We start from the raw sequence: 25050 nt of genomic DNA, 5'->3' as shown, positions 1-25050 counted from the left end.
ACTGGCAAACAAATAGTATCTAAAACAAGGCTTGACATTTTTCGTCGGTTCCAGACGAAGTCCTATTTCAGAGGTTTGTATAAATAATCGCTTCCTGGCCCAAGTCGGAGGCGACCTCGGGAATCAGCGAGGGAGTGCGGAACCGGGCCAGGTGTGGCGGTTCTCCCAGCCAGTGCCACGTAACCAGGGCGCTGGGGCCGATGTGACATCTAGGAAAGGTAAAGAGAAAGGAAAGGCCGGCCTGGGTGTCGGGGCCGCAGACTCAGGAGCGGGCCGAGGTCAGGAGCCGCGCAGCCCCGGGTCGGTGGGCACCGAGGGAGGAAGAGGGTCTAGAGTGGGGCGCCAGGAGGATGCGAGGAGAGGACAGGAACGTGGCGAAGGTACCTGCCAGGGGCGCCGGGTCCAATGGGAAGAGCGCGCGAGCCGCACCTCAACCTGCCTGACGACGTCACGACGCCGAGGCGGACGCCGGGCCAATGGGAGGCCGTCACGGGCAGGGGGCGGGGCCCGGAGGAATCGGGGCCGGGGCGCCCTGAGACAGTTGGCGGAGTCGGGTGGCCACCGCCGGGAGAGGGAAGCGCGAGCGGGCGGCCGTGGACGCCACCGCCACCTCCCGCATGGTGCCGAGCCATCCCTAGGCGGCGGCGGCGGCGAGGCCTGCGGGGCGGCGCCGCGGAGGGGGTCGGGGTCGCGGCTTCCCGTCGCCCACACTTCCTCCTGCGGCGGCCGTCTCGGCGGGCGGGATGGCGGCGGCCCCGGGGAGCGGCCGCGCCTCTGCGCGCCGGCGGCTTCTGCTCCTGCTACTTCCGCTGCTGTGGGCCCCGGCCGGGGTCCGGGCTGCCCCGGACGAAGACAGCCTCCGGAACCAGGAGCCGCCGGCGCCCGCTCAGCAGCTGCAGCCCCAGCCCGTGGCCGCGCAGGGCCCCGAGCCGCCGCGGGCCGAGGTGAGCCGGACGGGCCGGGGCGGGCGAGGCTGCGGGTACCAGGCTCGCGGCCGCCGGGAGCGCCGCCCTCGGCCCGGGGCTGCCGGCGGGGGGGGAGGGGAGCCCGGCCTGGCTCCCGGGGGTGGGAGACGGCGGGGCGCCTTCCCGGGGTCAGGCCCGGGCCCCGCCCGGCTCCGTGTGCGGCGGGGGGAAGGGACGGAGCCCGCGGGGATCCCGTGGTTCGGGGGACCGGGATGCTGCTGAGGAGTGGGAGTCTGGTCGGTCCGCTGGCTTTTCCTTCTCGGAACCGCTGATCCCGAACGGCGGACCCCGGTTCAGCGCTGCAGGGCTTGTGCTTTTGTCTGTCTTTTGACACATGCACCTGGATTGTTGCGGCGGGACTCTCACTTTTTTAACGACGTGCTCTTGCTTGTGGGAAGGAGCCCTGAGGCTCGCGGCGGGATGAGCGGCGCTGGGCCGGAGCACCGAGCGCTGCAGCGGGGTGGGTGCCGCGGCTAGACGTGGACGTGTACCGGACTTGTCCTTGGGCCCTCCCCGAAGAGGTATTAATTAATGCCTTAATTTATGCTCCTAGACCCGCTTAGTCCCTTGTATTCACATTTAAAATTTCCTCCACACATCTGCCCTGGGCTTCCTCCTTCCTCCTTTCCCGTTTGAATTCCTGAATTCAGGTCTTCTGTCCTGTGACTGGCACTCAAACCCCCCACCCCCACCCCCACCCCTCTCACCCGAGGCTCTGTGGAGCCGGTCGTCGCCACCCAGCGACTCTTCCTAAACTTTGAGTTGTGTTTTACTTCTCGGAAAGCTTCCCCGCGTTGCCCCTGCCTGCCTGCTGATTGCAGTCCAGCCTCTTCAGCAGGATGTTCAGGTTTCTTCAGGATCTGGCTCCAGCCCCCCTCCGGGCTTTTTAGTCACCGCTCCCTGGCTCACGTGCTTGCCTCCAGCCCGAGACCTTGCCATGTGCGCTCGGTGGCAAGTCTCTCCAACAAAGGGTCTCTCTCCCTGGGCAGGCTGCGGTGAGCTTGTAGCCCACCGGTCAGCGCCTTTCCACCTTCCAGGAGCCAGCAGCTACCTCCTCTCTGGGAGGACTTCCCTGCCTCGTTCAAAGGGATGTCTCTCTTGCTCGTCACTCCTGGGCTTAGCTGACCCTGTTTGCCATTTCCAGTTCTGGAATGGAACTGAAATGCTGATTCATGACATTTATTCTTATAGAGTTTATCATTTAGCCTCCTGTCATTTAACTCATCGGGAGTTTCTTTTTTTTTTTTTCCCCCTCAAACATTAATTATTAAGTAGTAACTTTGCGAGTGAGATATTTTGAATGTAATTTTCTAGGCCTTTCATTAGTTTTAGTCAGACAATGTTTAGTCAAACATGTGTTCATTTGAACTCTAAATGACTAAATACAAGTTAAATTTGTATCTAATTATAAGAAGTCATACAATTTCTAATTATAATGAGATACAAAATAATACCCTTTAGACAATGTGGGTGAAAAATCTAGTCTTATAAAATAAAGTCATCAGTATCTAGTGAGCATATTTAAGTGGCCTTAAGGATCCTTGTCTTTAAAATTGTGGATGTGGAGGCAAGGGGCAGGCACAATATATGATTTTTGCCTTCAATATGTTGATATATTCTTAGTGGTTATTTTTTGATAGGAATATATTCTAATTTCTATATCATAGTAGAATCCAGTTGTTTTAATTATATTTTCATGTAATTTTTGATAGGCTCAACTATTTTCTCTACTTACAGTACTACAGCATGTTAGAAGACATTTTTTAAAGGTTGGCTATTTAAACTTACCCTTTTCATGCCACTGTGAGAGTGGATTTCTGAAAATGGAGGGGGGTGGGATCTCTCCTTTACTGGTCATCATTCAAGTGTAAGATGTATTATTAAAATGCAGTTATATCTTACAGGGTGCTTTGAAGCAAGATAACTGAATTTCTAACAGCTTTCTACTTTGGGTATTTTTTTTCCTCTGTGATCAGATAAAAGTTGGGGGAGTTCACTCTGAACTTAGAATTAAACCCCAATATACAAATGAAAAGAAGTACGGTTGATCATTTGTATTCACTTATGCAGTTAATGCTTCTAGGGACTTACTCAGTTTTTTCTTATTCCTTCCCTAGGCTGAGTACATAATATAAGAAGCATTAAGTCCTTTTAGTTGAGGGAGGTTAGATAGATTTAATAAAGGTAATTTTTAATTTGCTGCATATTCTGGAAGTCCCAAGAACTGTTCTGGTTAAGTAGCACTGTTGATAAAGCCTATTATCTGACCCAGTACAAATTCTTGATATTTACTGTTTTTTGGCATTTCTTTTATTATCTTTTAACTGTGAGAAAGCCTTCCATACAATATTTGAACTTTTTTTCATTTTCATTAAGTTAACAGTTCTGCTTCCTGCAGTCCAGTCTCCCATTTCTAGCCTCTTTATAGCTAAGATTGAGGCCATGAGATGTGAGAATGCTTTTCTTGCTCAGGATTGCTGTGTCAGTGTGAAGTGAACATTATGTTGCCAAATTCATTGCCTGGTGTTCTACCATCAAAGCAATTCATTAAAATCAGTGAAACACTTAATACCATTCAAATGTCCAAATTTATAAATCCATTAAAAACAATATTCATAAAAATAAAGTTGTTAAAACATTCATTAAAATAAAAATGTATTTGTTAAATCTATGTTATTCTAGTATGAATTAACAAGTAACATTAATAAAAAATAAAATATTTAAAAAACAGACTAAACCATCCATAAAAAGAAATGATAGTGAAAAATTATTTTTATTTTTAAAAATATATTTTTATTTATTTCAGAGAGAAGAAGGGAGAGGGGGAGAGAGATAGAAACATCAATATGAGAGAATCATTGATCTGCTACCTCCTGCACGCCTCCTACTGGGGATTGAGCCTGCAACCCCGCATGTGCCCTGACTGAGAATGGAACCCTGACCTCCTGGTTCATACGACATTCAACCAATGAGCCACACCAGCCAGACCAATAGTGAAAATTTATAATAAAATATAATCTTTATTGTAATGCAATTTTTTAAAACCAGGTTTATCCATGGTGTCCTTGTTGAAGTTGAGTGTATATTTTTGTGCACACTTTCGAACTTCTGAAAAAGGTTTTCTGGCTTCTTATAATGAAATACTAGTAATGGCTAGGAGACAGTTTTAAACCAATTCTAAGCATTTCCTTCTGACTCTTTTATCTTTAAATAATCTAACCTCTTGTGTGGTAACTTTTGTTGAGCACTTTTTGTTTTGTTTTTTTGCAGGGATATCATTCTTTTTTCTAAGAAAGTATCTTCATCTTCCCTAGTATTTTGTGTAGATGAAGATTCTGATGCAGGTATCTTGTTTTGTTTCAGTAGTCAAACGTGTTCATTTGAACTCTAGAACTAGAAGGAATTATTTTTTCATTGTTGACTGTCATTTTCTTCCTTAAGATCATGAAAGTAGAAAAGAATACTTTCTGAGTGAGCATATATTTTTCTTTTTACAGTTTTTCAATTTGGAACTGATTTTAACTTTGAGTAAAGACAAGTCAATTTCTAATTATAATTTGTTGACCCTGCTTTCAAGATGTAAATGTTTTGGGTTTCAGACCCAAATTAAAATAATGAAATAATGATATTTGTACTAAGGAAAACACTGTATTTCATTACTTACTATTTCATTACACTATAATGAAGAGTGGAGTATCAGAATTGAAATGATAGTCACTGCATCTGACTTGTACATATCTGTTATTTGCTTCTCTGCCCATACCTTCTGCCTTTAGACTGGACAGAACTATCATCCTTTCCACACCTTTTCTCTGTGTCCATGTGCCTATTCTCTGACCTCCAATATTTTTCTTCCTCAATATCTTTATCTTTTTATTGGTTCCTTTCCGTCTGCATACACATGCTCATAGGTTCTTTCCTACTTGGGGAAAGAAAGAAGGAGGCCATTAAGTCAGTGATGGGCAACCTTTTGAGCTTGGTGTGTCAAACTTCGCCAAAAAAACAAACATAACTCGGGTAGTGTGCCACTTTGAGGAAAAAACATTATTTCGCGATATTTATAGTTTAAATAACATAAATGTTTCATCCTCGGCATGCGGCCGCCTCAGCGGCCACGTGTCATCAGAAATGGCACTGACACGCGTGTCAGAGGTTCGCCATCACTGATTTAAGTCATCCTGACTGCATTATAAGCATACCTCGGTTCATTGCGCTTCGCTTTGTTGCGCTTCACAGGTGTTGCGTTCTTTACAAATTCGAGGCAAGACCCTCCACCAGCAGAAAAATTACGACTTGCTTTATTGCGAGGCTCGCTTTATTGTGGTAGTCTGGAACTGAACCCACAGTATCTCTGAGGTATGCCTGTAGTTTCTGTTCTTCAGTTTTATCAACCAAATTTCTATCTAGGATATTAGCTGCTTTTTTACTTTGCTTTAGTCTTCCATTATCTGGCTTGAGCCCCTGTCTTTTTATTCTTTTTTTTTTAGTCCTCACCTGAGGATATGTTTTTACTGATTTTAGAGGGGGAAAGGGAAGGGATAGAGAGAAAAAAAATCATCTATGTGAGAGAGAAACATTGATTGGTTGCCTCCCATACGTGCCCCATCCGGGGATCAAGTCCACAACCTGGGTATGTGCTCTGACCAGGAATCAAACCTGCAACCTTTTGGTGTATGAGACAGTGCTCCACAGCTGAGCCACCCAGCTAGGGCTGAGCCCCTGTCTTTTTAATGAAATTTCATTTTTGAAGTATAACTTTACCTTACCTAATTGCTAAATGCAGGGCTCTTTTTCAGTTCTAATTTTGACACTGTTCTCTCTCTACTTTTTGAAGAGTTGGACCCCATCTTTGCTGTGTGAACTTGGAAAAATTATTTAACACTATTGGTCCTCAGTTACTCCTCTTGTGTTAAGTTGGGATAACAGTTCTTAAGGTTTTTGAGTATTTGAATAATGTATATGAAAATACCTGGCATCTAATTAGTTAGTAGCTCAGTGAATGGTGTTTGTCCCTGTCTTGACCATCTGTGGCGATCTCTGGCCTGGCTTTCTAAATATCTAAGACAGTTTTTGTTTTCTGTCTCTTCTCCCCCCTCCTCTTACCCCCTTTTCCCTAAAAATAGACATTCCCTAAGGCTTTTCAACTTAATTTCTAGGCCTTTTCCCATGGGAATTTCATCTACTTGAAAAGCTCTAACTGATAAATTTAGGCTCCCAGATACATGCCCTGAGGCTAAACTCAGGGGTCCCAATTGTATGACTTCTTGGAAACCTTCATTTGAAATGCTTTTTTATCACCTCAAATTGAATGTGTCTGAAACCAAACCCCTTATTTTTATTCCTCTTTCCCACATACCTTGTAGGAATACTAGTATTTCTTAGTCAACCAGATAGAAAACCTTAACCATCATCTTTGATTCTCCCCTCTTTTTAAAGTTCTGTTGATTTTCTTTCCATAATGTAGAGAATTTTTTTTCTTTCCCTATTATTAACATTGGTTTTAAGCAGCTGACTTCCTAATTAATTGGTCTGGTGGCTGGTATTTTTAGCCCTGATGTATAAGTCACAGTGCTTTAATTATGTTTGTGTCTTCTACTCAACAACTTTTAAAAGCTTCTTGCTTGCCTCTAAGCTGGGCCACAACCATACAGGATTTTTAGTCTGGGCCCTATTTATCTTGTTACTCCAACCATTCATCTGATGGTTTGCTTCCTCTTCTCAGAACATGCCAGTATTCTTTCACATTGTCAGTCCAGTGAAGGAGGTAAATGCATGTACTCCGCTGCATTTTCAAGTTTGCCTTTGCATGAGTGATAGTACTGAATTCTGCTGAGACTTTGAAGGAGCCTTATAAAATGAACCTCAGAACCAACTTCCCTCATCAGTCAGAGATTGCCCCACAGTTGTTAACTCTATACTTGTGGGTAGTGAATGTGTAAGTGCAGAGCACTTTCTGGTTGGACCTATTTGAAGACTTAGAGCCTACAAGGAGTTGGTTTCTCTCTATATATAGATAATAGATAGATAGATAGATAGATAGATATAGATATAATCTTATTCTCTTCTCCCTTTGTAACCATCAGCTTGTTCTCAATCTATAGGTCTGTTTTCTGTTTTGTTTTGTTTTAGATTCCATAAGTAAGTGAAATCATACAGTATTTGTCTGACTTATTTCATTTAGCATAATATTGTCAAGGCCCATCCATGTGGTCACAAATGACAAGATTTCATAATGTGCCTGTGCATGTGCATGTGCATGCATGAATCATATCTTTGATTAATTTTTTAGCTTGTATCTGTCCAGTTTTCCCAGCACCACTTACTAAAGAGACTGTCTTTACCCCATTGTATATTATTGCCTCCCTTGTTATAGAATAAGTGAGGATTTATTTCTGGTTGATGCCATTGGTGTGTGTGTGTGTGTGTGTGTGTGTGTGTGTGTGTGATTATACCAGTACTATATTGTCTTGATTATTGTAGCTTCTTTGATTCTCCCCTCTTTTTAAAGTTTTGTTGATTTTCTTTCCATAATGTAGAGAATTTCTTTTCTTTCCCTATTATTAACATTGGTTTGATATCAAGAACTGTGATCCCTACTTTGTTCTTTCTCAAGATTCCTTTGGCTGTTCAGGGATTTTTGTGGTTTCATATAAATTTTTGGATTAGTTTTTCTTAAAATGTGGTGCCTCAGAACTGGTACTAGTATGAATTAACAAGTAAAATTAATAAAAAAATAAAATATTTAAAATGTGGTGCCCCCAAACCAGTACACAACTTTGGGTAAAGAATGAGCATCATAGAATGATGGACATGTCAGTAACTCTTTAAAGCAGCGGTCGCCAACCTTTTGGACCTCACAGACCACCAGTTGGCGACCGCTGCATTAAAGTGTTTAAAGTGCTTGTTGCCCTTTTGGAGCTTTGTCACATTTTCAACTTAAATGTCAATCAAAGCATTGTTTTGTCTTTTTATCAGGACATATTATCTCTTAGGATATTTTTAGCCATTAGTGTAGGACCATCGACATATCCAGCTATATTAGATCTCATCTTAGCTACAGTCAACTCTTGCTCCAGCCTATTGAGAGCTTTCTGAATCTTACTCTTTCCTCTAAAGTGTTAATGAAATTTATCTCAGCTTCCTGTTATTTGGATGTTTGATAAGCATACCTTGGTCTTTCACACCTGTTACAAATAAAAAGCTAAGAACTTAATCTCAGCTCACAAATTCTTAGAAAAGAAGGTAATTTCAATGTGTGGATATAGTTGGTCTACACTTATTTAAAAACTAGAGGCCCGGTGCATGAAATTTGTGTGTGGGTAAAGTCGCTAGGCCTGTCCTGCAATCAGGGCCATCTTCCCCAGCTGGCCCCAGCTGGCCCCGACCCCCGCCACCCACCCCGGTTCCCTGTTCATCATCTGCTGTTCTGTGCTTGGCGGCTGGGGGAAGGGACTGAGAGGTCGGCTGTTCCCTCCCGCTTGCTGGCCCTGCCCCGTCCCCGAAGCAGGTGGCCATCAGGCAATTGGAGCCTGCAGGCCAGGGAAAAGAACCAAGAGGTGGTCAGTGCACCTCATAGTGACTGGTCCAGCGGTTGTTCTGGTCGTTCTGCTGTTAGGGTCAATTTGCATATTATCCTTTTATTATATAGCAGTGATGGGCAACCTTTTGAGCTTGGTGTGTCAAAATTTGCCAAAAAACTGAGCATAACTCGGGTAATGTGTCACTTTGAGGAAAAAACTAACTCCAAGACTCTAGTCGCAAATGTTTCATCCTCAGGAGCAGCAAATGTTTCATCCTCAGCATGCGGCCGCTGTCATCAGAAATGGCTACGCGTGTCAGTGCTGACACACGTGTCATAGGTTCGCCATCACTATTATATAGGATAGAGGCCTGGTGCACAGGTGGGGGCTGGCTGGCCTGCCTTGAAGGGGGTCCCCGATAAGGGTGGGGGTCTCTGCTGGGGCGGGGCCAGCCTGGGTGACCGGCCGCCGGTGGTTTGCAGGCCAGCCAAGCCCCTGGCTTTGTCAGGAAGGACGTCTGGAAGACGTCTGTTCTAATTGGCATATTACCCTTTTATTAGTATAGATTGTTTTGTAGAATTGTACTTGGATCTGCATTGTAGCAATCATCAATTAGAGATTTCTGTTATTACTAATGGCTTTCAAAATGATTACACAGTAAATAAGTCTAATGACCATGACAGAAAAAATATCTTAATTCACATACAAAATAATTGTAAATAATGACTTCTTTAAAAAAATAGCTGATGTATATATTTTTTTTATTTCAGAAAGGACTCACACCAGCTGTCCCAGTTCATACCAATAAAGAAGATACAGACACCCAAACTAATTTGGGGTTTATCCATGCATTTGTTGCTGCCATATCAGTTATCATTGTATCTGAACTGGGTGATAAGACATTTTTTATAGCAGCCATTATGGCAATGCGCTATAACCGTTTGACAGTGTTGGCTGGTGCTATGCTTGCCTTGGGCTTAATGACGTGCTTATCAGGTAAGTAAGTGTGCTTTTCCTTCTAGTAAGTTTATTGGTTTTAAGCAACAGCATGGTGTTTGGTATTGAGTCACTGAATCATTCAATTAATCATGGAATTTGGTTCATATTCCAGAGTTGTATAAAAAGAAAATGGTTTTAGTTCCTAAATTCCTGAAAACTATACTGCATTTTTAAAATTAAATGTTCAGCTATTCAATTAAGATACATATTCCTCATTTATTCATTGGATTGGAATCCTTACTTTTGTTGTGTATTCTTGCTTTTTTTCCCCTTTTCAGTCCAGATAAGCTTATTTATGTCTAATATCTTACAAGTAGAACTCAAGCAGCCACAGAGAATTGCATATTCTCCTGTTGAAGGACATTTGATATCAATAACTGAGGAATCACTCTTGGTTTATTGTGTTCTATTAAGCTATTGTTACCCATTATAGTAAAGGAATGAAATGTTCTTAGATTCCTAGTTTGTGCTGCTATTACATAGGCTTGCTTTTCAAAGAATTAGCCCATGAGAAAGTAAGCTTACCATTCAATAATTAGACATAATTTAGTCTCTGATTCAGAAGCAACCTTGAGCCACGTAGTTGGGTAGAAATAGTAAGCTTCCTCCTTAGAGTCAGACTTGCGCCAGGGTCTGACTGTGCCATTTATTAGTGTAATGGTAAGTTACTGCACCTCTTTAAGTTTCAGGTTCCCCATCTGTAAAATGGAAATATCTACCTACCTTATAGGGTCACAAGTGCTCAGTCATTCACCCTGTTCTTTCTTCAGCAATTTCCATTTCTGGCTGCTTAGATGCTGGTAGTAGTTTACGTCTTTTAAAACATGAGTATTTTAATGATTAAATTAATTTGACTACTTTTCATATTTTAGAAATTAGCATTAGCGTTATTTGTATTTCACAATAAAAACAGTTTTCTCTTCCAAAGTAAATTTTGATTATAGGAAATAGGAAAAGTGGGGAGAGTTGTAAATGGTAAAGTTACTTGTTTGGAATGAGTTTCAATAAATTAGAGAATTTTATTTTTGAAGCTTTGAGCTTCGAGATAACTAGAAGGCTATCCTCTCTGCCCATTCCCTCATCGGAAGCTGGCTCCATCAATTCCCCCAACATCTTTGTGTTCATATCCATTTCCTCAGCTGTAAGTGGGGTTCGTCTCTCCTGTCCTGACCCTCGGCCCACCTCCCTCTAGCTGCTGGTGCTGTCTGACAGCTCTTCTTACCTGTACTATTGAAAGGATAGGTTTTATTTGTGGTCTTCAAACCTTTTCCTCGTTTATCTAAAATAATTTTGAAAAAGTATATACCTCCTGTCACATTGAAGTGATCTAAGACTTGTCATATTAAGCTTAAGGAGTTGCGGAGATCTAATTTCTGGTATAGTATACAAAAACTGTATGGCATTCTTTTAAAACGGGCTGAGGGATGTTATGTCTCCCCCCTCCCCCCACCCCACCCTGTGCATGAATTTTGTGCATCAGGCCTCTAGTGTATTTCACTTAGCATAATACTTTCCAGGTCCTTCCATGCTATCTCAAAGGATAAGAGATCCCTGTTTACAGCTGCATAGTATACCATGGTGTAAATGTACCACAGCTTTTGTATACTAATATATACCATATATATATTTTTATTGATTTCAGAAAGGAAGGGAGAGGGAGAGGAGAGAGAGATAGAAACATCAATGATGAGAGAGAATCATTGATTGGCTGCCTCCTGCACACGCCACTCTGGGGACTGAGCCCATAACCTGGGTATGTGCCCTGACCAGGAATCTAACCAGGACCTCCTGGTTCATAGGTCGATGCTCAACCATTGAGCCATGACGGCCGGGCACCACAGCTTTTTTATCCATTCATCTACTCATGGGCACTTGGGCTGTTTCTAAATCTTGGCTGTTGTAAATTGTGCTGCTATGAACATAGGGGTGCATATATTCTTTTTGATGGCCAAGAGACATATGAAAAAAAACGCTCAAAGTCATTAATCATCAGAGAGATGCAAATTAAATTGACAATAAGGTATCACCTCACACCTGTCAGAATGGCTACTATCAACAAATCAACAAATGACAAGTGCTGTGGAGGATGTGGAGAAAAGGGAACTGCTGGTGGGAATGCAGACTGGTGCAAGCTACTATGGAAGACAGTATGGAGTTTCCTCAAAAAATTAAAAATAGAACTGCCATTTGACACAGTGATCCAATTTCTATAAATATATCCTAAGAAACTCAAAACACCAATAAGAGATTATGCATTCTTGACTAGAACTCTACATAGCTGAGGTTTGACCCTATAAGAGCATCTTATCTGGCCCTCGTTATGTTAGTTTTATTCACTCAGTTAAGATTTCTTTATTTCTTCCTTTGCAACTAATATGTAATCTTTAGGGAAACATTTTAAGACTGCAACTACCTTATTCCCCTCAGTTTAGCATCAGTTGATGACTCCTTACATGATTTAAATCTTCCCCTGATGCTTGCAAAATGGGCTTTCTAACTCCAGTACCCCACCACACTTACCAGTGAGCCCTGCATACTACTTTACAAAGAGCTCTTCCTCCTCTCCCATTGGTTTGTCTTCAGTATAAACTCATGAATTTCTTTTTCCAGTGGTTTATAATTAACTAGAGGCCTGGTGCACAAATTTGTGCATGGCTGTGTGTGTCCCTCAGCCCAGCCTGCACCCTCTCCAATCTGGGACCCCTCTCACAATCCAGGACTGCTGGCTCCCAACCACTCGCCTGCCTGTCTTCCTGATTGCCCCTAACCGCTTCTGCCTGCCAGCCTGATCACCCCCTAACCACTCCCCTGCCAGCCTGATTGATGCCTAACTGCTCCCCTGCCAGCCTGATTGCCCCTAACTGCCCTCCCCTGCAGGCCTGGTCACCCCTAACTGCCCTCCCCTGCAGGCCTGATCCCTCCCAACTGCCCTCCCCTGCTGGCCATCTTGTGGCAGCCATCTTGTGACCACATGGGGGCAGCCATCTTGTGTGTTGGAGCGACGGTCAATTTGCATATTACTCTTATTAGATAGGATAGAGGTCTGGTGCACGGGTGGGGGCCAGCTGGTTTGCCCTGAAGGGTGTCCTGGATCAGGGTGGGGGTTCCTTTGGGGCGTGGGGCAGCCTGGGCAAGGGGCCTGTGGTGGTTTGCAGGCCGGTCACGCCCCCCGGAGACCCAAGCGGAGGCCCTGGTATCTGGGATTTATTTATCTTATATAATTGAAACTTTGTAGCCTTGAGCCGAGGCCTGGGCCGGCCAGGGTGTACAGGAAGCTTGGCTTCCTCCATTGCCGGGGAAACCCAAGCCTCCTATTTGCTCTGTGGCTGCAGCCATTATTTGGGGGATTTATTTATCTTCTACTAGAGGCCTGGTGCACAAAATTCGTGCACTGGGGGGGGAGTGTCCCTCAGCCCAACCTGCACCCTCTCCAATCTGGGACCCCTCTGGGGATGTCCGACTGCCTGTTTAGGCCCTTTCACAATTCAGGACTGCTGGCTCCCAACTGCTCGCCTGCCTGCCTGATTGCCCCTAACCACTTCTGCCTTCAAGCCTGATCACCCCCTAACCACTCCCCTGCAAGACTGATCGATGCCTAACTGTTCTCTTGTCAGCCCGATCATCCTCAGCTGCCCTCCCCTGACAACCCGGTCATCCCCAAATGCCCTCCCCTGCATATTCCCTCTTTATTAGATAGGGTTTTTTTCTTTAATATATTGGACAGCCCTAACTGGTTTGGCTAGGTGGATGGAGCATTGGCCTGCAGAATCAAGGGTCCTAGATTCGATTCCGGTCAAGGGCCTGTACCTTGGTTGGGGGCACATACCCATTGGGGAGTGTGCAGGAGGCAGCTGATCAATGTTTCTCTCTCATAGATGTTTCTAGCTCTATCCCTTTCCCTTCCTCTCTGTAAAAAATCAATAAAATATATTTTTTAAAAAAGAAACATTTAAGATTCCTCCATATCTGCCTGGCTGGTGTGACTCAGTGATTGAGACCCCAGGCTGCCGCCGCTGGGAGGGGATCATGCTGTGGGGGTGCACGCCCCTGCCAGGCTGAGACCCCAGCCCAGGCTGTCGCCCCTGGCAGGGGATTGCGCCGTGGGTAGTGAATTTGTTTTTGTTTTTTATGAAGGGTCAGGAGGGCCTCTGGGCAGCATTCCACCAGGCCGCTTACTCTGCAGGCTCTCAGCGGCAGCCCTCCCTGAGACTGGGGGACTCTGGCGGGGCTGAGAGGACTGGGCGCTGCCATCTTGTGGCTATGGGTGCCACCATTTTTGTGGAGTGATGGTTAATTTGCATACTGCTCTTATTAGATAGGATATTTGAAACTTTGTAGCCTTGAGCGGAGGCCTGGGCCAGCCAGGGTGTTCAGGAAGCTTGGCTTCCTCCATTGCCGAGGAAACCCAAGCCTCCTGTTCGCTCCGTGGCTGCAGCCATCTTGGTTGGGTTAATTTGCATACTCACTCCTGATTGGCTGGTCGGCATGGCTTGGTATAGCAGAGGTACAGTCAATTTGCATATTACTCTTTTATTAGATAGGCTTACTTAACTATATTGTTGCTTAAATCATCCCAGATTTGGTGGCTGAGGCCCCTCCAGGCGGGCTCCTGTGTCCTTATGACATGCTCCCATTGTTTATTTTGTTCTTACTTTCTAGTATAACACAATAGTGCAGGCTCATCTTGTATCTTCTCTGCCCAGTGTTGGAATTAGCCATTTCTCTGAGGAGCCTTTCAGTGGGGAATGGTATTAGAAACCAAGATCTGGGGGTAGCAGGGCCTGACAGCAGGGCTAGGACCTAACCCATGTCTGTTGGCTCCAGCTCCAGTGAGATCTTGAGGTATCTCCAGCAGTGAGGACAGGGTCCTGCCCCAAGAGAGAGGAGCTTGTCACTGACATTGTCCAAATTTGCCCGTGTATGGTGATAATAAAAAGGTTGACCTTTATTTGTCTATTTTATCATTGGTTTTGATTCTCAAAAGACAACGCTTCCCCATGGCCTGCATTAAGCAAACCGCTCCTACTGCTCCCCACCAGCCATGGGAAGCCACAGTGGGCAGACGTGTTCTGGCCACCTTCAGGCGCTGGTTGCTACAGGTGTTTTGTAAGGTCTGTGACTAGAGGGCCTAACTCATTCCCTTTCTCAGACAGCTCCAATATGTTTATGGCTTTAGTTACTTACCCCAAAGTCACCATTTATCAAGGTGGAGATGAGGCAGAGCTACACAGAATGCAAACCCAGGGATGAGATGCCAGTAAGAGGAGAGATTTAAAAAAACCCCACAAGATCTGGGTGAAAAATGGTTCTGTTACTGAGATGTCTTTGCTTCCTGGCCTTTTATTGGACAGAGCTAGAAAATACATCTCCGTGTGTGTGTACTAACACATACATAATTCAAATATAGATGTACACATCAGCATAGGTTTGCTACATTTCTAAACATGATTTAATTTTTTTTTCAATTTTGTAATATAATGAAATAGGGTCTAGTTCACCTATGACAGTGGTCGGCAAACCGCGGCTCGTGAACCACATGCGGCTCTTTGGCTCCTTGAGTGTGGCTCTTCCACAAAATACCATGTGCGGGCGCGCACGTACAGTGCGATTGAAACTTCATGGCCCATGCGCAGAAGTCTGTTTTCGGCCTGGGCGAGTCTATTTTGAAGAAGTGGCGTTAGAAGAAGTGGGGGTGTCGGTCGCATGTGGCTCGTGAGCCGCGGTCTGCTGACCACTGACCTATGTAGTTGTATACCTGTTGAGGCAAATTTGTAAGTGTTGTACCCATTTTATAAAGGAAGAGTAATTATATTTATTATATATATGGAAATGTCCTTTGGCCCTTGCATATTTTCTTTCCCCCCTTCCATATTTTTAAAATTTTAATTACTGAACTGATACTAATGTATTTCCCAGTTAGGATTTGGGTTAGTTTTTGTTTGTTCATTTGTTTTTTTAAATGGTTTGAAAGAGAGAGGAAGAGGAAGTGGGGGGTAGAGGGGTGGGAGGGTGGGGGAGAAACATCAACTTGCTGTTCCACCCATGTATGCATTCGTTGGTTGACGCCTGCATGTGCCCAGATTGGCAATCAAACCTGCAATCCTGGCGCATTGTGACAAGTCTTCAACCAACTGAACCACCCGTCCAGGGCAGGATTTGGGTTCTTGTAGGTCCAAGTATAGTTTTTGTATAACTTATATAATTGTCCTCTTAACAATGGAAAAGAATGGAACTGAATAAGTTTGAGTTTATTGTAAATGTTATTTTAATATAATGTATAAGGAATTCATTTTCTTTCATAAGATTTATTTTAAATAGCTACAAAGGAGCAGAGTTTAAATCATACCATATGAGAATCTTGTTATAGTTTTTCAATATATAAGTTTATAATTTAACCTTTTGCACTCGGAGTGTGACTCGACACCGTTAGCATTAGAATAAAGGAATAAAGAAAAAAGCAAGCGAGTGCAAAGGGTTAAAGATTTGCGATGAAGAAATATCACTTCCGTGGGAACTTGGTGTAGCTTCCAGGTTATAAGATTTTGGGATCCTTAGAGGACAGCAAAGTTAACCTTCTACCTAAAGTACTAAACATATCTAGAGAGTTCTGTGGAACATGTGCCATCTTCAGTTGAAATGCTGATTTCTTTTTTTTTTTTTAAATATATTGATTTCAGAGAGGAAAGGGGAGGGAGAAGATAGTAACATCAATGATGAGAGAATTGTTGATTGTCCGCCTCCTGCATGCCCCCTACTGAGGATCAAGCCCACAACCCCAGGCATGTTCCCTGACGGGGAATTGACCCCTGACCTCCTGGTTCATAGGTCGATGCTTAACCACTGATCCATGCTGGCTGGGCAAGGAACACTGATTTCTAGATAAACTATCTTAGGTCCCTGGCTAGACCTCAGGGTTCAATATTGGTGAAGGGAAAGAAGTGGATTTAAGGTTATTATGCATTAGATTAGCTTCTAATACAAACCACTATTCTTTTAAAGCAGGAGTAAATTATGGTTTCTGAAGGTTGTGATATTTGCTAATTAACCAGATATACCATGGTATTTTCTTCCAGTTTTGTTTGGCTATGCCACCACAGTCATCCCCAGGGTGTATACCTACTATGTTTCAACCGCATTATTTGCCATTTTTGGCATTCGAATGCTTCGGGAAGGCTTAAAGATGAGTCCAGATGAAGGTCAAGAGGAACTGGAAGAAGTTCAAGCAGAATTAAAGAAAAAAGATGAAGAAGTAAGTCGTAGCACTGTTAAATATCTGGACCAAAAAGGCACTCAACTAAGAAGAAACACTGTCCAGAGGTTTTCCAGTGGTCATCCATAGCTGTGTGATGTGTGGGTTTCACAAAAATAGCTTATTTTGCTTAGTTTTCATTCTTACACCTGGGTGTGATGAGACTCTCTCTGGGTTAGTGTGAATGTGGTAAAGAGAAGAGGTGGGGCTGAATACTAAACGTATGGAATCAGGTTCCTTAATTATAAACTTCCGAAAAAGCAGGAACTGCTTTTCCCTACAGTATCTAAGCTAGCAAAGGATCAGTAAACACTGTTTGATTTGTTGGGGGAGGAATGCAAGCATTGAAAATATGGTATTTGTTGCTGTGTGAGACAGTAATTCAAAAGATAAGTTTGGGGTCACATAACTTTAGTTTCTTGGAGAATATTCCATAGAATTTAAACACTTTTTAAAGAAAGATTAAGTAATTTTGTTCAGTTTTATTTGCTTCATGGGATCAACTTTTTTTGTGTGTGTTTTTTAATTTAGTTTCAACGAACTAAACTCTTAAATGGACCAGGAGATGTTGAAACCGGTACAAGCACGATACCTCAGAAAAAGTGGCTGCATTTTATTTCACCCATCTTTGTACAAGCACTTACATTAACATTCTTAGCAGAGTGGGGCGATCGCTCTCAACTAACTACCATTGTTTTGGCAGCTAGAGAGGTAAGTGAGCATAACTAATGTTATTTCACTCCAGAGGACACTGGACAGAGTCAGGGGTTATTTCATATGCTAGAGTATTTATTTTAGCCAGTAATCCTGCTGCTCTTTAAAAGTGACCTCCCAGTTTCTCCAGTCAGTGAGATGGTATTCTTATGTGCAAACTTAATTGCTCTCTTTTGATTCATCTTCAGTTTTGCCAGAATGATGCTGTGACAGTTGGCTTGGCTTGGCTTTCTTCTCTCAGAACTTTCCTTTGTATAGTAGCTGAGAATATAAGTTGATATAATTTTTGAAGGTCAGTTTGGCCTTAAATACCTAAAACTATAAAAGTGGGTATCTTTGGGTTCTTCCGTTCCTTGTGCAGAGATGACTTAGAAAATTTAAGTCTTAGTCCTAGGATGATAAGCCCAAAAAGACCTCAGATCATCTGTTTCTAGCCTTTGCTGTTGATGAACCACCTGAAGCCCAGAGATGGGGTGAGTTGTCAGAGGACATGCACTAGTGGGTAGCAGGGAAGCAGGGACAGGGTCTAGAGCCAAGGCAGGTCTGTCTTCTAGCCTTTCCTACCATGTCTTGTTCATTGTTATCAAAAGCTACTTACTTAAAAGATACCTGGTTTTAAAAAAATTTTAATCTCTCTTTTGAGGGTAATAGTAAAGTTTTACATGAAGTTAATACTAATATTCAGATTTATTATCAGCTGAGGAGATGGTTGTGGAATTTTCAGAATGTGCTCCTGCTACTTTTCAGGCTTTTCTTGTTATTAACTAATATTGTTTATCTGTTAAATTGCATTGCTTTGTCGGATTTTTGTGTGGTTTTCAAAAATGTTTTTATTGATTTTAGGGAAAGAGGAAGGGAGAGGGAGAGATAGAAACATCAATGAGAGAAAAACATCCATCAGTGCCTCCTGCATGGCCCTCACTGGGCAATCAAGCCCACAACCGGGGCATGTGCTCTGACGGAATCAAATGGGCGGCACTCAGACACTGGGTCACGCCAGCAGAGCTAAATTACATTATTTTTATCTGATGGTAGGATTTAGATAACTAGCTTGATTACAATGTTTTTCATTCCTAGGAAATACCATACAAGAACAGCTTCCTTAACAAAGACTGCAATTAAGATAGAGAACAGGAGTTGAAGGCCCGGACTGAGATAGTTGGGGCAGGGCCATTTTGTCAGAGGAGCTTCAAAAATGCTGTATTTGGGGGGAAATAATAGAATTTGGCTTTTCGTTTGATTCCTATATTTTAAAACAAACTTTCTTTAAAAATGTCACTTTATTGGCTTTGCCCTATCATTTTCTTGATTTCCAGCCTCTTTTATTGGCTTTCAGATCACAGAACTGGGACTTGAAAGTAAGTGACCACTTTGTTGTGGAGGTGGAAGTCCTGTGGGTGGGCTATCAGAGGACAGAATCATTGCATTTTTCTGAACACTACCATCTGAATGGCACAGTGGCTTGTGAAAGGCTAAGGATTCCGTCTGTATGAGTTACCTTGGTCTAGTGGTGTGGCACATGCTGACTGGGTTTGAGTCTCTTGCTGTAAGATCCCATTTCCACAGCACCTCCTTGTGACCTATTTTGTGGGTTGTTCTGTGAAACAGTATAATGCATGTAGGGTCCCCAACACAGTGAGCACTCAATATTAGCCACCTTCTACACTACCAGCACCATGGGGATACATGTTTTTGTCCCCTTAACTTTTTTTTTTTGGTAATTTTTTGTATAAACCATGTAGTCTAGTTCAGTCCATTTAAGTCTGAACTTCATTTCTGTTTCCAACATAATTTAGTGTTCCCACATTGGATTCCACAGAATCCTAGTGTCCTTTGATATGTTAATGGGTACTAAGCAAAAAATAAAAAATAAAAATGAGAAGGTTCCAGGGTCAACTAAATTTGGCAGTAATACATCCTGGTTTTTTGTTTTGAAGATTGAGTATACAAAATAACATACTGAAAAATCCTTTGTTAAAGGAACTATTTAATCCAGTGATTTTTCAAATATAATTTTTAAAAATATATTTTTACTGATTTCAGAGAGTACGGGAGAGGGACAGAGAGAGAGAAACATCAATGATGAGAATCACAGATTGGCTGCCTCCTGCACGCCCCACACTGGCGATTGAGCCCACAACCTGAGCATGTACCCTAACTGGGAATTGAACTGGGACCTCCTGGTTCATAGATCGACGCTCAACCACTGAGTCACGCCAGTTGGGCCAAATATCGCTTTCAAATAGAATGAAAGCGTCTTCTGGCTTACCAGTTTTAGAAGTTGTACTACACACTTTGGGAAATGCAGTCCCACTCTCCTGTTCTCAGTAGGTGTTTCAAAATGTCTCCATTTCCTTAGTTTCTGCACATACACTGCATACTCCTCAGCAGCCTCACTTTCCACTTCAGAGAGAAGCAGAAATCATTCTACTACATTCCCACCCATCCCCAGGCAGTCCTTTACCTCCTGGGATTCTAGCCCCCATGTCTCCACGTACAGTTTAAATCTTTGCCTTTCTCCCAACCAAATTTTTGAACATTTTAGCCTGCAGATGTTTTCTCATCTAAAAAAGTTTACCCCCTTCCTCAGTTCTACTTCTCTTCCAGATACCACCTTCTTCCTCTCTCCCCCCGTCTCAACGTGCTTGACTGATGGGAACAGGGTTTGGTTCTACTTCCTTACTTACAAAACCCAATGAACTCTAGTTGGGGCCTCACAGGTAATGTTGATATAGTGCTTGGAGTTCATTGTAGCACTCGACAGGCCCCACTTTGCTCATCTTCAGAGGCTATTTGCTTGGCCATCTTTTTCAGTGTCTTTTGAGTGCCTCTTCCTGTGTCATCCCTTCAGTCTTGCTAACATCCTCTGCATTCTCCCAGCGTTTTTACATTCAATCCCATAGCTTATTCACCATTGAACTTAACTGACTCTTGACATTCTCCACGTGTCATCCATAAACCCCTTCTCCATTGCTTCCCTACCTTTTTAATCACTTTGGTATTATTTATCCACAGAACTGTAACTGAGACACTTGGGTGCCATGCCTGAGGACACAGTGGAGAATAGGGCACAGGGTCTCTGTTCTTAGGAAGCATGGTCAGACTATACTGTAAAGGTTACCAAGTTTCCTCACAAACAGATGTTGCCTTCTGGAAGAGAAGTCTCCCTAACACTGAGCTAACTATTGCCTGTGAATTAAGTTTAACAACAGCTGAAAGGTTGGATTAGGGTTTTGATTTTGCACATTTTTTTTCTTTTACCTCTAGTCCTAGTATAATTGAAACATATTTCTTCAAGCAGCTATTACAGTTTCATGAATCTACATCATAATTCTTAGAATGGTTTTGTGCTTTTTTGAGTTGTTTTTGACCTCCATTTCAGTGCTTAGTTACCTTTCTCAGGTAACAGTTTCAACCCTGGTTTTAAATTAATGTTACTTTGCTTCCAGGACCCCTATGGTGTAGCTGTTGGAGGGACAGTGGGACACTGCTTATGCACTGGATTGGCTGTAATTGGAGGAAGAATGATAGCACAAAAAATCTCTGTCAGAACTGGTACGTTTTGTTTTTCTTTTAATTACAAAGAAAATGCCATGTCTTAATTCTTGGAATCACTGGGAGAGCTCAGAAAGGAAAGGGGCAGTTCATTTTAATTATTTAAATGTTTTTACTTCTGAAGTAGACTTGGTCTTTGTAATACAAATCTCTTAAGAGGTCCATTGTGTTGCCCCTACTTTTGCAAACATGGACTGTTTGTCACATGTGAAGATGTAAAATACAAATTCATCCATAAGCATTACTGGATTCTTGGTAGCTTTTTGTTAAGATTAATTTGCAGTAAAACAGTCATCATGTGGAAATAGGAGAACCTTTGGGCCTAAAAATATGTCTTACAAGATTGGGAGCCATAGGTAAAGACTGTATTTACTGATTGTGTTGAAAATTTCATACATACTTGGTAGGCCCAAAAGATGGTTCTTTGCTAGCCAGTTGTTGTTGGATGTGCTCTTTTATAACTGGGTTTTAAGATGAATTGTTGCTTGTCAATACAATTCTGGCATTTCTCAAAGCAGTGCTGGAGAAGACACTAATTCTTACTATTCAAAGTCAGGCATGTTAAGTGTTTCTTTGCTGTGGAAATGGGGTCTAAGCCAGTGGTTCCCAATGTGGGGCACACACCCCACAGGGGGGCAATTTGATTTTTAAGGGGGGCAATTCGAGAATGAGTTATTAACAGTGAATTTTTTTGCATTTCTTATGGTTCTAGGGGCCTCATATACAGTATATACATATATAGTGACATATTTATGCATTTCAGTTCTGTTTTGGAATTTTATTTGCTATTTTTTCATATCACTTCATATTATTTTTTTTTAACAATTTCTTAGTGATTTCTTCCTCAGTACTTCAGCTGTCCTTTTTTTTTCTCTTTCATGAATGCCATGTTCTTTGGAAGCATGTTTAGACCAAGTTAATGGCCTTTTAGGCTTCCTCCATGTGAATAGGAGTTCACTTTTTGAATAATAAGAATTATGTGTCACAGGGGGGCATCAGGATTTTAGAGATGCTTAGGTGGGGCATGGCCAAAAGAAGGTTGGGAACCACTGGTCTAAGCTTTCTAATTTGTTTTTAAGGTTAATATACTTGACTGGAAAAATAATGGGCAACATCTTTGCTTCCTCAGAGGAATTTTGCATTATTTAACTTTTTTCTCTTCTCTTACAGTGACAATCATAGGAGGCATCGTATTTTTGGCATTCGCATTTTCTGCACTATTTATAAGTCCTGATTCTGGTTTTTAACAAGCTCTTTATTCATGTAACTCTTGTGTTTATGTACATAGTGTACATTGAAACTAACAGTGATGGAAAATACTGTATTTTATAGCAATGAGTTATTATGATGTCCAAAAGAAATAATCATTGATTCTATTTGCAACATGGATTTTTAAAAAGAAACCTGACGTCTAAGTGTGGATTTTTCTTTTCTCTAGGATAATCATGTTAATATGGTCTTTGTTTTAAGGACTCTTTTTGCTTTTGGTGGGGGGCAGTATATACAGAACCATTGTGTAGTGGGGTCTATCATTTGATTTCCTTTTTCAGCACTGACTAGTTTGTAAGGAATATATACATTTTTTTCCTAAATCACTGAGGTGCTTTAAGATATTTATCTTAGAATTTTTCCTCCAAGCCAGTAAGCAGCCATTTAATCCTAAGTCTTTTCAAAATTAAGTTGTTTAAAGAAGAAAAAAAAAAGAGAGCAAGAAAAGTGTATTAATTAGCTCTTCCACAGGTTCCATATCCAGTGATTCAACCAACCACTGATCAAAAATACTTGAAAAAATGTTACATTGTTGCTGATGTATATTCTGTAGTTAGGCCTACAATGATAGGTTGTGTCTATACTGAATATGTACAGACTTTTCCTGTCATTATTCCCTAAATATAGTATATCAACTATTTACATAGCATTTATATTGTATGAGGTATTATAATCTAGAAATGATCTAAAGGAGATATGAGTAGGTTACATGAAAATACTCCACCATTTTGTATAAGAGACTTGAGCATCCCTGGGGTTGAGGGGAGGGGTCCTGGAACCAAATCCCTCAGACACCAAAGGACAACTGTACTGTTATTTCAATAATATGACAAGAATTGTTTGCCAGGCCATTCTTCCTTTTTTTAAAATTGGGTAGAAAACCCAATATAAAGGAGTCAATATTTGACAATGTGGAATTACCAAATTAAAGGAGAATACTATGAGTGTATTCATATTTTTTCTATATTGAATAAACAATGTAACAGATAAAATGTAAATAAAAGTGGTATGACCAGTGCTTGTTTTCCCTTTTGTTATACAAGTTTATAACTTTCTAGTTGATCTAAGTATTGGGAATTATAGACCAGTTTCAAAAGTTGATATAAAGTAACAGGCCACACATGGTTCTAAAGTACTCTTACTTAACCCTCACATAGTTCTATGAGATGAAAGGAGTTCACCCAAGGTTACATGATAGACTAGGGAGTCAAATCAGTTTAATTCTAGAACCCTTAATCATGGCTCTCTAATTGTCACGTATTTTCTAACTTGACTACTAACTCTGTTCCATCCAAGCAGCAGAACTGCTTTCTCCCAGCCTGATGTGTTATATTACTAGAGGCCCAGTGTATGAAAATTCATGCACGGGGGGGGGGGGGGGGGTCCCTCAGCCCGGCCTGCCCCCTCACAGTCTGGGAGCCCTCAGGGGTGGGAAGCGACCCAGCAATCAGGGGAAGGTGACGCCCCCATCACACCTCTGCTGCTGCCACTGCTGGCAGCGCAAGCCTTGGGTGGCCCTGGGAGGCTGGGGGACTGGGGGACTCTGGAGGCAGGCGCATGGAGTGGCCAGGCCTGCCTGTCTCTCCCCCCCCCCCCCCCATGGGGCTGAGGGGACTGTGTGCTACCATCTTTGAGGGTGGGGCAGTCAATTAGCATATTCCCTCTTTATTGGCTGTGGGCACTGCCATCTTTGTGATGGTGTGAGGGTCAATTAGCATATTCCCTCTTTATTAGTTAGGATATGCAATAACGTTGCCATTAATCGCCTCTTTAAACCCAAAGGACAGTTCTAGAGAAACTCCCACATATTCCTTGTGTGACTTGAGCTACTACAAAAGTCCACAGTAGATAGTACATTTGTAACTTGAAGAGATTTAGAAAGAATCTAATCTTGCATATAATAGAATCACCCAGCAGTAGCAGTGTCAATGCAGCAACCATTCTGCACTTGTAACTTTGTGGGGAAGACAGCTAACTGCTACTGGGAAGAGAGCTAAAAGTAGCTGCCAGCTAAAAAGTAGCAGTAGCACATACTGATGAAAAAGCCATGTTTTGAAACTTTATGGTAGGTAGAGAACTCCTTACAAAGGTAGAAAATAATGTCCGCTAATTAGACTAAAGTACTATAAAGGAATTTCAGGTTGTCCCTCGACAGTCCCATCATCCTCTGCAGTAGATACCCCTAATACTGCCTTAGATCATTATAAACAGAACAAGTGAGGAATTATGATCTTTTCTAAGAACAGAAAGATAATCCCTTGTTAGCTTGTATCATCATAGCCCAAATTTGGCAATGCAGGCAGCCTGGTTTTAGGATTAGCTTAACATGTGAATAACAGCATAGCTTTCTGAGGCACCACAATCTTGTAACAGGACATTACTGAATTTGGTAGCTCAGATCTAAGCTGCAAAGTAGAAATCAATGTAGGTAGACTCCATTGCTGAATAAAAGAAAAATTTCATTGGTAGTGATTTTAAAATATTTAATACTCTTCTCTTTAAAATCCAAAATAATGTAATTTTTACAAGTTAAGTGCCACATAAAGCAGGTGTTATTTTTTGAGAAATGCAGGTGATACTGAAAACAGTACTGAGGTATTTTTTTATTTTTAAGATTGAATAAGGAAACAAAGTCTGGACCTAATTTTTTTACATTTACAAAAAAAAAAAAAAAACCACAACAACAACAATGCTACTGCTTGGCTCTTTTGCTGTAATTTTCGGTTCTGAATACATTACAAGAATATGAGAAAGAGCATTATAATAGTACATGTAGTTT

General features: G+C 42.2%; 1 protein-coding gene across 1 annotated transcript; it reads left to right on the top strand.

Annotated features, from left to right (window-relative positions):
* Window positions 1–520: 520 nt before the first annotated feature.
* Window positions 521–23288, top strand: TMEM165 (transmembrane protein 165). Its single transcript, XM_054728950.1, has 6 exons — window positions 521–944; window positions 9256–9481; window positions 16558–16733; window positions 17265–17444; window positions 20897–21002; window positions 22173–23288. The coding sequence occupies exons 1-6, from the start codon at window positions 744–746 to the stop codon at window positions 22247–22249; spliced, it is 966 nt and encodes a 321-aa protein (XP_054584925.1). The 5' UTR covers window positions 521–743; the 3' UTR covers window positions 22250–23288.
* The last annotated feature ends 1762 nt before the right edge of the window (window positions 23289–25050 follow it).

The sequence above is a fragment of the Eptesicus fuscus genome, chromosome 2, assembly GCF_027574615.1.
Source record: "Eptesicus fuscus isolate TK198812 chromosome 2, DD_ASM_mEF_20220401, whole genome shotgun sequence".
In the NCBI taxonomy this organism is placed as follows: Eukaryota; Metazoa; Chordata; class Mammalia; order Chiroptera; family Vespertilionidae; genus Eptesicus; species Eptesicus fuscus.
The sequence above is the reverse complement of the archived record's forward strand: the minus strand, read 5'-3'. Positions and strand labels throughout refer to the sequence as shown.